The 14,622-nt window shown below is 37.7% G+C and overlaps 1 protein-coding gene across 2 annotated transcripts in view; it reads left to right on the plus strand.

The window, feature by feature from the left end:
• Window positions 1-9,423, plus strand: part of BRINP2 (BMP/retinoic acid inducible neural specific 2) — a 242,837-nt gene extending 233,414 nt beyond the window's left edge. For both annotated transcript variants that reach the window (XM_063428248.1, XM_063428247.1), the window contains exon 9: window positions 7,491-9,423. In XM_063428248.1, the coding sequence (XP_063284318.1) occupies window positions 7,491-8,604 (1,114 nt within the window). In that variant the 3' untranslated portion in view covers window positions 8,605-9,423. The remainder of the gene's footprint in view (window positions 1-7,490) is intronic.
• Window positions 9,424-14,622: the final 5,199 nt, after the last annotated feature.

Raw genomic sequence — 14,622 nt, forward strand, 5'->3', positions numbered from 1 at the left:
GCATACTGCATTGGAATTATACCTAGATAGGCATTGTGCTTTAGGGTAGGTAAAGAGATTGAAGATAACTGGGTTATTTACTAAACTGTAAATGTTGGGAGTGTTAAAGTGAATTCAAAATTAATTTTACATTTTAGTCCACAACAGTCAAATTTAAAAAAAACTCTCCAAATCAGCTATGTTTTCAGCTCAGCAACTTTGGACAAAAATTTTGAAATTTACTTTGAATTTTGAATATTTCACATTTAAGCATAAATAGGGATCAAGATGAGAGAACAGAAGAAGATAGATATTTTCTGTTTTTATAACTTTTTTTATTTCCAAAAACAAATAAAACATGTTTTATGCATGTGTGATAAAGGAATTTTATAATATATTTACTCACTGTACTCATGTCCCAAGAGCTATTGCAGTGTTACGGTTGAAACTACAACGTGTAACTTTTCTCTCTCTAAATTTTGCTTGAATGTATTTTTCATGAAGTTTGTATGTATGCATATATTCATAACACCAACAAGTATGTTCAGTGTTTGATGTTACAAGATGGAAAAATCACAGTAATACATTGTATTAGACATCCAGATAAAAGATTCCTTTTACTTCCCCGCAGAAGTAAAAACGTAACAATACACTCGGTAAGATGGGCAAGTGCAAACTTTAACATTTCTTATTAACCCATGTGGTTCAAATGTATATCCACCTCTCCAAACCAGCATTTTCTAAATCATATCTTTAGAAAATATTGATTATAAAACAATGCACAAAGGAGTGCAAGTCTGACAGATGCAGAAATTAGAGAAATCTCTATTTCTTTTCTTAAAATTAGCTCTGCTTTACAGAAATACTTCCAGACCTTTCAAATGTGTATTTAAAGGGACATTATAATCACCCAAAAAACCTCAGCTTATTGGAGTGGTCTGGGTACAGTGTCCCTATTGCCCTTAGTCTTACTATGTAAATGTAACGAAAATATACCCCAACACGCAGGATTCAGCAAAACAGAAGACAACACAGAGGGGCGATACGTCTACCGGACCTTAGAGTGGCCGGACTCGACGTATATAGGAGAAGTACAGAGGCAGGAACGATCCGAGGTCAAGGGCACAAGGAGACAGTGTAAACTAGGACTAGCCGGGGTCTGGTACACAGTAAACAGCAAGCCGGCAAACAGAACAGATAAGGATAAAGAGATAACGTAATCAGAAAACAAAGCCATGGTCAAGTACGAAGGAACACAACTGAATACAACAAGCGCTAAAGGGAACTGAAACAGAAACCACGATAGGGCAAGGAACTAAGGGAAAAAGGTGAGTATATATAACTAAACGCCAATTTTTATTGGCCCCTGTCATATCCACGCCCCCAAAAGGTAATTGTATGGGGAGTGTGGCATGACAGGGACCAATGGGAGGCCTTTTCCAATTTAGGCTCCCACTGTCCCTTTACGAGCACGCCCGAGACCCGCGGCGCGCTCTTAAAGTCAGGCAGGACACGTGACCGCTTCTCGCGGTCACTGCCCGCCTTCCTGTTCCAGCCGTCGGATGAGCCGCATGCGGTTCGTGCAGCAGCAGGACCGCGTGCGGCTTGAACAGAGGACCCCGGCCGGCCCCTGGAAAGGGTAAGTACCGCTACAGTAAAGCATTGCAGTTTTAGAGAAACTGCAATGTTTACATTGCATTACTTAGACAGCCTCTAGTGGCTGTCTATTAGACAGCCACTAGATGCACTTCCAGGAGTTTACTGGACTCGAGGTCGCCTAACGAATGCTGGACGATCCAGCATCAGTGAAAACCCCATAGGAAAGCATAGAGTCAATGCTTTCCTATGGGGAAGGCTTAATGCACTTGCGACAGTCGCCACGCATACGCATAAGCCCCCTCGTCGGATGACATCGGCGGAGGCGGAGCCGAGGGAGATCGGCGCTGGAATCAGGCAAGTAAATAAAGGGCTATTAATCTGCGACGGAGAAGGGAGGCAGAGGGCACTATAGTGTAAGGAGTACAGGTTTGTATTCCAAATACTATAGTATTCATTTAATGCATGTACAATACTGCATGTACAATACTATAGTCATTTAATGCATGTACAATTCATTATGCTCCTTTATATTTCTACACTGATCCTGTGCTGTCTGAAGAAACCTCTCTTTCATTGAACGAATGACATTGTGTCATTTACACAGTCTTTTAGATGAAATCCTTGTATTGACCTTGAATATATTTGTATGCATTAGCCAAATCCCCCTTTAATCACCTTATTTCCCAAGTAAACACAACCAGTATGACTGCCATATTTTGTAATTTCCATTAAAAAAAAAAAGACAAATAACTGAACTCTGATGTTCAATAAAAATTCTGTGTTTATTGATCAGTAAAGGCTTCTGATCAGTCTTGTTGTGTACTTAAAAAGAGTCCCATAATGTGCAAAACACTAATCAGACATATGATTTAGGATCAATAGCTGGTGTAATTATCTTAACAGACAGAAATCAATTTACATGTGAACTAAACTAAGTGCATCCAACATCTAAGGCACTTATTCTAAAGAGGTACTTACACTATTTTGTTGGTGACAAATCGTCATTTTACTCACCCCGGTAAACAATTTTTAACTATGCTGTAAAATGACACATCGTGTTATCCCCAGCACTTATAGTAATAGGAAAAAAGGAAGTACACCCTCCATAAACTCTATGGTTTTACATATCAGGACATAATAACAAACATCTGTTCCTTAGTAGGTCTTAAAATTAGGTAAATACAACCTCAGATGAACAGCAACGCATGGCATATTACATTGCGTCATGATTTATTTAACAAGAACAAAGCCAATTTTGTCCTACTCTTCCTTCCTTACAGTGTTGCTTCAGTTCACTGAGGTTTGCTGGCATTTGTTAATGCACAGCTCTCTTAAGGTTCCAACACAGCATTTCAATCGGGTTGAGGTCTGCACTTTGACTGGGCCATTGCAACACATTGATTCTTCTCTTTTTCAGCAATTCTGTTGTAGATATGCTGGGGTGCAAGTGATCATTGTCCTGTTGCATGACCCAATTTCAACCAAGTCTTAATTGTCAGACAGGTGGCCTCGCATTTGACTCTATAATACTATGGTATACAGAGGAGTTCATGGTTGATTCAAGGTTTCCAGGTCCTGTGGCTGCAAAACAACCCCAAATCATCACCCCTTCACCATTGTGCTTGACAATTGGTATGAGGTGTTTGTGCAGAATATGGCACTGTTCATTATGGTCAAACATTTCCACGTTGGTCTCGTCTGTCCAAAGGTCATTTTTCCATTAAATCTTGTGGTTTGTTCAGATGCCTCTTTACAAACCTAAGCCATGCTGCCTAGTTCTTTTTGGAGAGAAGAGGCTTTCTCCTGGAAACCATTCCAAACACACCATACTTGTTCAGTCTTTTTTTAATTATACTGTCATGAACTTTAACATTTAACATGTAGAGTCTGAGATGTAACTCATTTTTGTTTGCAATTTTTCTGAGCATTGCATAGTCTGACTTTAGGGTGAATTTGATGGGACTTCCACTCCTGGGAAGATTGGAACTGTCTTAAATGCTTTCCACTTTGGAATAATCTTTCTCACTGTAGAATGATGGACTTTAAATTGTTTGGAAATGGACTTATAACTCTTCTCAGTTTGATAGGCAGCAACAACTGCTTCTCTAAGATCATTGCTGATGTCTTTCATCATTGGCATTGTGTTAACACACAACTAAATGGTCCAGATCAGCAAACTGCTAGCACTTTGTCTTTCATAGAGGTGGTCATTTGGTGGCCATTAATCAAGGGCACTTGATTAGTAAGACCTGTCTGCTACTTAGCCTCTTAATTCCTATAGAACTAGCAAGGGTGTATTTAGTTTTTCATACATTGCTTCTCCATTTCAGCTTTATTTTTGTTAAATAAATCATGACAGGGTGTAATATGTTATGTGTTGTTGTTCATCTGTGGTTGTATTTACCTAATTTTAAGACCTGAATTTTAAGACCTGCTAAGGAACAGACGATTGTTATTATGTCCTGACATGTAAAACCATAAAATTCAAAGAGGTTGTATTTTAATTTTCCCATGACTGTACATGTGATGTGTGTCTTCAACAGACGTTTACCATACATTCCTGAACTCACATGCATATTCACATATGGATACTAAAGAATACATTTAATGTATTTTTTTTTTTAGAGTGTCTCTTCTAGTAGTTCATTGGCTGCCAAGGAGTATTACTTTCTAGCCAATCAGCAGCAAAGACATAATTTGGGTTTAACCTCATACCCAACTGATAATTAATGGTGTTAGTATGGGACTTACTCAAGCTGATGTCTTGATTCTACCTGAAATAACTTGTTTTCAAGTGACTGAACATATTTTATAAAACTGTTTATAAAAACTGTTTTTGGTGATAAACCTCACAGTGTATTTAGAGAAGCACTATAGGGTCGGGAATACAAACATGTATTCCTGACCCTATTGTGTTAAAACCACCATCTAGCACCTCTGGCCCGCCTTTGCCTCCCTAAATATAGTAAACTATTACTTGTATTTAAGTATGAAGCTGCTGCCCCTGCCTGTGAATTACCCACTGTCTGCTGGCATTATCAGAAGTGGTGGTCTGAGCCAATCACAATATGTCTTCATAGGATTGGCTGAGACTGTGAAGGAGGCAGATCATGGGCAGAGACAGCACAAGTCAAACACAGCCCTGGCCAATCAGCATCTCATCATAGAGATTAATTGAATCAATTCATCACTATGAGGAAAGTTCAGTGTCTCCTTGCAGAGGGTCACATTGTTCAGCACTGCCCCAGGAAGCACCTCTAGCAGCCATCTCAGGGGTGGCCAGTTTAGGTATCCCTAGGCTGTAATGTAAACATTGCATTTTCTCTGAAAATAGTGTTTACAGCAGAAAGCCTGAAGGGAATGATCACCAGAACAAATGCAATACGCTGTAGTTGTTCTGTTGACTATAGTGTCCCTTTAATACACAATGATCTTTGTCTGTAAAAGCTGCTTCCTGCTTTTTGTTTGGTCATACAGCCGTCACTATGGGAAATAAAACTGCACATTCCGATGTATATATCTGGAACAAGGTTTAGTTTAATACATTTCAAATTCATGGTTTTAGGTATATGGGTTTAAGATATAACAAAAAGACTGCTTCATATTAAAAAGAAGTATATACACAGTAACGGGCTCAATAAACATCAAAGAAATGTTCCCACATTTGAGATTACTTCACTATATGTTTAACTTCCAAACATATACTCATAATATGCAACCTGCGAAGTTATTTTGTATAATTTAAATGTTGTTCATTTGTGTATAGTAGTGTTGAGTTTATATATGTCTCTTATGTCTGATCTATGTTGTCTGTTTCTTTATGTATCAGCAGTTGTATGACATCATCACAATGATGAAGAAGAGCCCCGGAAGATATTACTTTCTTTAAAAAAACAAAAACAAAAATTTTAACTTTTAACTTTTTTTTTTTCTCAAAATCCGAGATATTATCTAGCTTGACACTGACGTATTCGTTGATTAAAAATGTTATAATTCTTAACATGCTGTATAAGTCTCAAAACAGGAAAATCAACTTGTCAGATTGATGCGTTTCAGCAGTCTATATGTATCAGATTTATAATAAAAAAGCATGCATTTTCACACTCAGGCAATATAATGTTACAAATTACAAAAATACGACTAGCAAGTATCAATTAACAGCTAATTTTCTCTTTGAGAATGTCACACACGTGCTACATAGATTTTACTAAATTTGGAAACTGTGAAAGATTTTTTTCTGGTTTGTGATCATTTGGGTTCTTTTCCTTTCTATTTTTTTTATCTTGGCAAAAAAATAAGTATTTATTTATTAATTAAAATAATTATAATTTCTTTGTTTCATTATTTTACTGGGCTCAAAAAACTTCCAGCCACCGCCAGCCATTAAGGACTGAAAATGTAGTCCTAGTCAGTAGATATTCACCACTGTGGATTATGCCACAAGCTCTCCAGACTTGCAGTGGCTAGTAACGTTTCAGGACTGGCTAGTAATTTGAAATCTTCACCCTTTTAGCGAAATTGATTTGCAAATAGTCTGAGAGCACATTACAGATTGTTGTAGTGGTTATGGTACCAGGATGCCACTTGCATCATCCCCCTGTTTTCAAACAGCCAGCCATAAACTAATGATCTCTGGGTGCCTGCCATCTGGCCCCTTGCTGTATACATTTGCTAATGTGCATCTGCATTAGAAACACCTATTCCATCTTTATTTGGACAGCATTGGTTGGTCGAGCACACCAGCTCACACACTCAGGCAATAAATGACTTCTAAACTTGGACACAATTGATATTGTTGTGATTCTGAGAAATGGCAAAATTTATACAAGGTCGTCACATTTGTCATCATCACGCATAGCAGAATGACAAAAAATGCAGTTAATGCTTCACTATGAGCAGCACTGGATTAGATGATATTGGTGATTGCTACACATGCACCCTGTGTCTTCAGTGCTTCTTTAGGAGAAGTATTGAACTGGGCAGAGATCATCAATAAAGAGAGCAAGGAATACTCTAAAATTATATATATATATATATATATATATATATATATATATATATATTATATACATATGAATGTAACATTAGAGTGTTTAGTTAAAAAAGGAAGACTGGCTTAAAAAAAGCTTTTTAAAGGGACACTATATTTAGCCAAAAAAGGAAGACTGGCTTTAAATAAGCTTTTTAAAGGGACACTATAGTTAGCAGAACCACTACAGCTTAATACAGTGGTTCTCGTGTTTATAGCATGTTCCAGCAGGCCGAGCAATGAAAACACTGCCTCTTTAGAGAAAAAGCAGTGTTTGCCAAGCTGCTTAGTGATACCTCTAGATGCAGTCACTCAGACGGCCACTAGAGGTGCTTCCAATCTCAGTGCTGCACAGTATGCAGTACCTACATTCAGCGTCTCCATGCTCTGTATGGAAATGCTCAGCGCTCCCCATAGAGATGCATTAATTGCACATGCATGCACATGCCTCTGGGATAGCATTGGATTGGCTGAGATCATCAAGATTGATGATCACAGCCATGGAGGCTGGGCCAGGAAAGTTAAGTTCAATCACCTTTAAACATCACCTAAATATCTATTCCAGCATTATAGTGTTAAGAATACATGTTTGTACTTCTAACAATTTAGTGTTCCTTTAATAGATTAAAACTGCATGTTCTATTATTTTTTTTATACTTATGAACTTTTAATAATTTTGCCAGCACAGCTTTCAAAAGATATAAGATGTCCACGAGCGTCAGTGCACACTTTACATTGCTTCATGAAAATGATGCCCTCTTGTGTAGCATAAGGTTAACTTCTGTATGTTATGACACATTTCTGAGATGGAAAATATGTGGTTTAAATATGCTGCTGTTGCTGTCACTGCTAATACATGAACCATTTTTTTTTTACCCTACAGATCTGTTACTTATTGGTGGCATCGGACTCAATCTCTCCTTTACTGTAGTGCATCACTCATCTCGGGCACTTTCCTAGAGGCCTCCTTCAGTTGTACCTGCACTATCCAGCATCCCAATTGTCAGGGATCTATTCCTTGTATCCAGGGACCTGGTCCCCTGTGTTCTCTTTGTTCATCAGTGCACCATTCCCTGTGTGCCAGCTGCAACCCAGGATACACTCTTTCAGCTCAAGGCCTGTGTGTGCCTATAGTGCCTGAGTCCTCGGAACCTTATCTAGGAACAGAAGGTAGCTTGCAGGACCTGGAAGTTAAATACCTACTCCTTAAACGTGATGGACGCTTAAGAGCACCAGCTTTCTTTATCTCGGGTGATCTGAGGCTAGGCATGTGGTTCCAGATGGGTGGGAGGAAGCGCATGCTATTGACCTGCAAGAGCAACAAGCACTGGCCACGGCAGCTGCATTTGCTGTTGGGACTCTCAATGCGCCTCTGTCTAGCCGGGAATGAAACCCGAGACCCTCAAGTGACTGTCTATGTTAACCCTTTTGGAGGCAGCCACTCTGAAAGCTGGTTGCTACCTGCTGGGGAACAAGGTTACCCTAGCTGGGAGAAGACATGGGATATCGATGGAGGAGACCGATGCCAGAACTGGACTTTGATATTAGGCCATCGTTGGAGGTCATTTTTTGAAACTGTTCACTTTTACATGAGGAGCAGCCCACTAGAGGAGGAAGTCGAAGAAGATTCAGTTGAATGGACTGACAAGCAGACTCTCGATGACAAATTAGAGAACCCAGAATATGTTCGCATTGATGGTCTTCAAGCTTTTGGGTATAGTGTTCCCTTTGACCCGGAGGCTATCAGGGGTTTAGCTCTCCAAATGGACCAACCTGGGTCACGGGAGGGGGCCCTGCTTGAAATGCAAGAGTTGAGAAAGAGAGTGAATTTCTTGTCCCCACCAGGTGCTCGTAAGCTAGACCTCTTTACCTGCCTACTGAGACACCGACTGAAGATGAGCAGTAATGAGGTGGCAAGAATACAGAGCCAGCTTGCTGCATTCAGCAGTCAGCCTCCAAATATCTCAATGTATGAAACAACCAAGCTCTGTAGCTAGATTCCCCTAAATACTGGATTGTTTTTTAGCCCCTACAATCATTCCAGAGAAGATGACTAATTAGACCTAAGTATTCTGTATAAAATGTCTTCCTTTTTGTGCAGTGCATTTTCTTAACCACTTTAGTGCACACAGAATCTGCAATGTCTCCTAATTAGAATTGCAAACTTCTCGATCACAAAAGTGGTTAAATCAGCAAAATAAAGGAAACAAAGACAAATCGTAAATGTTCATTTTAGCAGGTATGCTCAAAACCTATTTGTATAAACAGAATGAAGCAACATCTGATTCAGAGTTGAATAATGTTGAATACCAGGGTGTATGTAGTTTGTGCTGGTAGACAGACAGTGTTCTAGCAAGGGGAGAGCTGTAACAATTTCACTGAAATAATGACAGTGCAGGCAATTCACAGCTTAAGCCATATTCAAAGAGATCAGCGATGAAACTATTAATACTCTCAATATTTTAACATGGAAAGCCTCTGAATGTTATCACCTTATGGTGTCTCACAGTAACAAGTCAAAACGAGAATTAAACTGTAGCACTGTTATTGAAAGTGCAAATCGGAATTCAAGCTTACATGAATTTCCCATCAGTCACAACTCCAAACACCCTGTGTTTTTCTACCTGTATTGCTGTTGGTATTAGCTAACAGCATCTTTCTCTCCTTAAAAGCCTTATTATGACCACCAGTGACATTTACAAGAGTGTTTTCTTGTGGTACAAAAGGGGTTAACGGAGCTCAGTCATTGATTATAAAAGGTCATAAAATTGCAAAAACTGAAAAAAAGCACAAGAAAATATAAGACTTTACAGTGACCACAGTGTGTTCATCTTTTGAAAAAGTACGCATTCTGAGTGTGTCTGTGTGGACACAAGCTTTAGTGTGTGATTATGTATATGCAGGGTTTTCTGTGTGTATGGGCTTAAGACAACACAAGAAGGGAGCATTGTAGTCCCAAACGCAATTTAGTAATATTTAATTTGTATGTAACCCTGGTAATGAATGCAGAGCTGTACCGGCAGAACAGAGGCTCATTGAGTGACTGCCCTGAGATTACAGGCAATGCTGAAATAAGTGTCTGTACGCTCACAGCAGAGATAATGTGGCTCCTCCAAGGTCGAAAGGAGCTGGTATCAGCTTAAATACATTTTATCAATGGACACAGGTTGATCTAATTATGTACTATTGGGAATAAATGAGCATGACAAAATATGGGTTATTGCCTAAGTCATAAGGCAGATGTAAGCCATTTGGTGGAGCAAGGAACCAGCATTTGATTTATAACATTTCCCTTATTTATTTATTTTACCATTATATATGAATACTAAAGAAGTAATCCTGTAAAAAGAAGAGCTTAAACAGAAGGGTTTAAAAGGTAAGTGGGATCAGAATTTTAGACTGGAATAAACGGATATGCTGCCCTACATCTAAACATTCATTGCCCGGATCTACAAGGCTATAAGTAATATCTTGGTTATTTATCTGTAATTTACTATCACGAACGCATGGTGGTGAAAATTACATATGGCTTTATAAAATTAAGAATTAGGAATGTTAACCTACCTACTAGTTGTGCTTTGTTGGAAAGACGTTAAGAAAGAGTTTCCGGTGGTATATTAATATTCAGAGAATTGGCAGATTATCCCGGTTATTCCGAGAAGTGGGAAATATTTCCAGATTCCAACAAGAACTCTTGTTTAGATACATATGTTCACAAAGGCTTCCAAAAATGCATCATATTATGGAGTGGTCCAAACATTTCATCATTTAGTCACCGAATTAAGAATTTAATGCGGCAGCAGATTAGATTTTATTTAGAATAGGTCATTTATTTTTTTTCAAATAGCAAGTGGAAATCATTTGCAGTGTAGATAGGAATTTGTGCATGCAGTGGCTCTCACTTTTTCAGAAAAAACTTGAAACCTAAATATGTTTCCTTTAGTCACATGTGAATTTACTCTTTCATGTTATGTTGACAGGTAATTGTAATAATGATACTAAATTACATTTCGATTTATTTAGCAACATTTCAGCTGAAGAAAGCAAAAAGCCATGTGTGTCCTTAGAGGTTTAAAGAATTTGTTGTATGCAAAAAACAACAAAAAGCTTCACTATGAATACAGGTACAAACGCGTGGGGAAATATTGTCATCGCACATTATAGCAAGATAGATTAAGGGCAAACATTATCAACTGATTCAAAATCCTGGCTCCCACCAGCAGTAATACAGCCATGTCAGTGGAACGATTATCATAAGTATTGGATAATATAATATTAATTTATTTTTGGACATGGTCTTTTTTATCTACGTCTCTGTGTAGAGGGGTGGATACCAAGATGCTCAAAAACTGGGTTACAAAGGATATATCTAATTAAAGCCACAGAGGGACATTACTAGGCCAAACTTAGGTGTTGCTAAACATCAGTTAGGTTACTTTGCTATAGTCCTGGATATATTGTGATTGATTGACAAAGAAATTATACATTTTAGGCAAAATAACAGAATTTGTTTTTTTATTTTTTTTAAGCTCAGCTGTTGGTATAAACATTCCAATACCCTCACCAAAACCAGTAAAAGTATCAGCCGCTGTAGACACGATTCTTAACTGTCAAAGTAGTAACAAATAATCCAAACTTTATTGAAATATAATTAAGAAGTTTGTATCAAGAAAAGCAATAGCATAAATTATCTCACTGTATCTGTATCTCAAGTCTACGCATTTTGTGCTGCAGTAGGAGCACAAAATGCGAAGACTAAAAGATTTCATTTAGCACAGATATAGTGGTAGCATTTATTTTACTGCTTTATTGATACAAACTTTTTAATATAATAATTTTTTTAAAATAAAGATAAGGATTGTTTTGAACTAATTGGCATTTAAGAATCGGGTCTACAGTGTCTGATACTTCTATTGGTTTTGTTATTGTATGTGTGGAAGGACCACCCACTTGATTAGAGAAGACTGAGCTGTATGGAATTTATACAAATATTGATATTCATGGAACAGTGAGTAATATGAAAATACTAATAAACAACAAACATAACTGATTTAGTTGCTGGCTCTGGACTATATTCCAATACACTTGCCGACTCTGCTCAATTCCTATTTTAGTAAATACGCAGGAGTGCCAACACGTATCACAGTGCCCTAGGTTCAAGTACACAGTTTTCCTTACTTGTGGAAAATATACATGAAGGTCAGAAACTATATAGAAAGATAGGAAATGAATACAAAAACAGTAAGACGTATCAATGCAAACACTTGTAGGAGGTGAAAGGAAGGATGTCTAGCTAGCCATGTAGTCAATGGCAAAGTGAGGTCATGGCATCAGACATGCATATATTCAGGTAAGTTGGTTCCTGGCATACGTTATGGAGATGCCAACATATTCCAGTGCCGAAAACATGGTCAATGCTGCACCGATAAAACCTGGGAATATAAATAAAAGAAGATGGTCAAATCATTTTCAAAAAGCATTGGAGATGCACGTTGTCGCAGTTGATGGGAAACAATCAGCATTACCATCAGTGGAGACGAAAGCCACAGAAAACGTGTCATCAGGCAACAGATTGCAAGAGTCCGTGTGGTAAACATGTAGAGTTCCAGCATCTGTCTACAGTCATACACTATGTTTTAAAGCAGCCATATGGCTCTATATTTTATTAAATAATAAATCAGTATATATCTTACTCTTTAACTCTTTATCATGTGGATATCTACACACCAGGCCATGAAAAAAAAAAGATTTTTAGATAACTTTCACACTACATTCCATGTTTGTAAGCAAGTAAGCAAATGTTATTACTGAAGCCCATATCATATTTGGCACATTTTATCACACTTCGGGTTTTATTCACTAAAGAGCGAATGTTGGTGAATTGAAAATCAAATTGGTAAATTTAGGTTCAAGTAGGCAAGATGCTACAGACTGAGTTGTAGAATGTGCTGAATCAAATTTTGGCCTACCTTTTGCAATTGTGTTGTCATCATCCAACAATTTTCTGTATTTACTTTTAAAGGGACACTTTTAAAGTTCTCAAAATACTTTAGGATGCTGAAATGCTTTTTGTGTGAAGAGTGTGTCCTCTTTTTTTCATTTTATAAATAGTTTAGGTTTCAATAGATATTGGCAGTTTTATAAACTAACCTTGTTACACCTCCTGACTTCCTGACTTTCAAGCAGACAACCGGTCCTGTTACTTCCTTGTAGTTCAGCGGAGCTAAACTCAAGAGGCAGCAATTCCCCAGGATACCTGCTTTTTAAAAACTTCTCATTGAGCTGTCTGTGATTGGACAGCCACAGTCTGGTCTTGGTTAGAAGGAGAGGTCATGCAAAGGCTGCAGACAAGAGAACTGCAGCATATGAAAACAAAAAAGCATAATTAAATGTATACATATATCTAGTAATCAGTGATTTATTTATTGATTTTTGTATTTGGGCAGTGAAGCGTCCCTTTAAGTTTATGATTAATAGCGTTAGAGAGAGAATATGAATGTTGGATATACAGAGGAATTCTAAATCAAAGTTCAACTGTCACTATGGAAACCAAAGGTATGATCTTGCTGATTGCCCTAACATTCCATAAAAAAAAAGGCACTGCTTATTCACGACACATTCACCCATAAAAGTTGGCAAGGCTACCAAGCTGAAATTTATGCTATAGCACAGCATATTTGATGCTGTCTATGCACCTCTGTCATTGTTTTAAAGCCTTTTCCAGAATACAGAAGATTAACCCCTTCATGACGATGGGCTAGACAAGTTCCATTATTCCAAGGCAATACTGACACAGCATCTGCCAGGAAGGGGGTTCACATGCCGGACTGCTTTCCGTAAACTAAAAGTGAGATCCTTTCCTTTTTGCTATATGACCTTATCTCACAGATTTTAAAAAGGATTTATAAATCTAAATCTAAAATGTCTCACTCTCAGCCCTTCAAAACCGTTTCTCTCCGCATTGTAAAACGTGGGCTTTAAGGATGCACAAGTTAAGCTTTCACAGTTGTGAATGCATGTGTATGCATGAGTGCCCAGTGGTAAAAGCTGATCAAACCTTAATAAATCAGCCTTGTGCTATTAGAGCTCAGCTGCCACCAAGACAAATGTCACCATGAACAAATTACTGGCTTTCTGTATCATTCAGTAACAATTGAATCAGAAAGCCTTCTCTGGAAAGAGGAGGTCAAGCCGCAGTAAGGATTTTCAGATAGTGTAATCAAGAGAACATACTGTACGAGGCCGAAAATTCAAATTTAGCAAAGTAAAATATAGCATCATGAAATATAAGTATACTAAATCTTCAATCGCATTTTAATATATAGATTTAAAAAAAAAAATAATAATAATTTTTACTGACCGTCAGTTTACTCCAAAGTGACCTGAGCAATCATGTTAATATGCACTATGCTGGATATAAAGATAACATGTTTACTATGGCAAGCCATTGATATATTTTGTGTTCTTATTTATATCACATATTTCGCCAGTTGATTTGGGTAATCATTTTTTTTATCCCTGCTCTGCTGATGGCATTAAATCTGCTATGAATTACAAGCCCCAAGACTCTCATCCAGACGCAAAGATGGCATTAAATCTGCTATGAATTACAAGCCCCAAGACTCTCATCCAGACGCAAAGATAAGGACAGTGTCTGTTTCTGTGGCTGTCCATTAATATCAGTTTGCAATAGCAAGCATTTCAGCACGCAACTCCTATCATGCTCAGTCAATCATCGGGAAGGCTTAGGATGATGACGGTTTTATATAGCTGCAGTGAAAAAAGATATCTATCAAGATTTTTTATTTTTTTTTTGCATTATTCATTCATTATTTATTAAATGGAATAAAACAAGAAAAAGAGAGAACCAATAAACATTAACATTTGATGGGCCTCTTTCTGCGTTTTTAAATTTGCTGAATTATACCTTTCATACACATCTGTTTAACAATTTCAAATTAATGAGATGATTGCCTCTTTTAATTTAACGTAACACTTGGAGCTGGATCGGTTAT

This window comes from Pelobates fuscus, chromosome 7, assembly GCF_036172605.1.
Source record: "Pelobates fuscus isolate aPelFus1 chromosome 7, aPelFus1.pri, whole genome shotgun sequence".
Taxonomy (NCBI): Eukaryota; Metazoa; Chordata; class Amphibia; order Anura; family Pelobatidae; genus Pelobates; species Pelobates fuscus.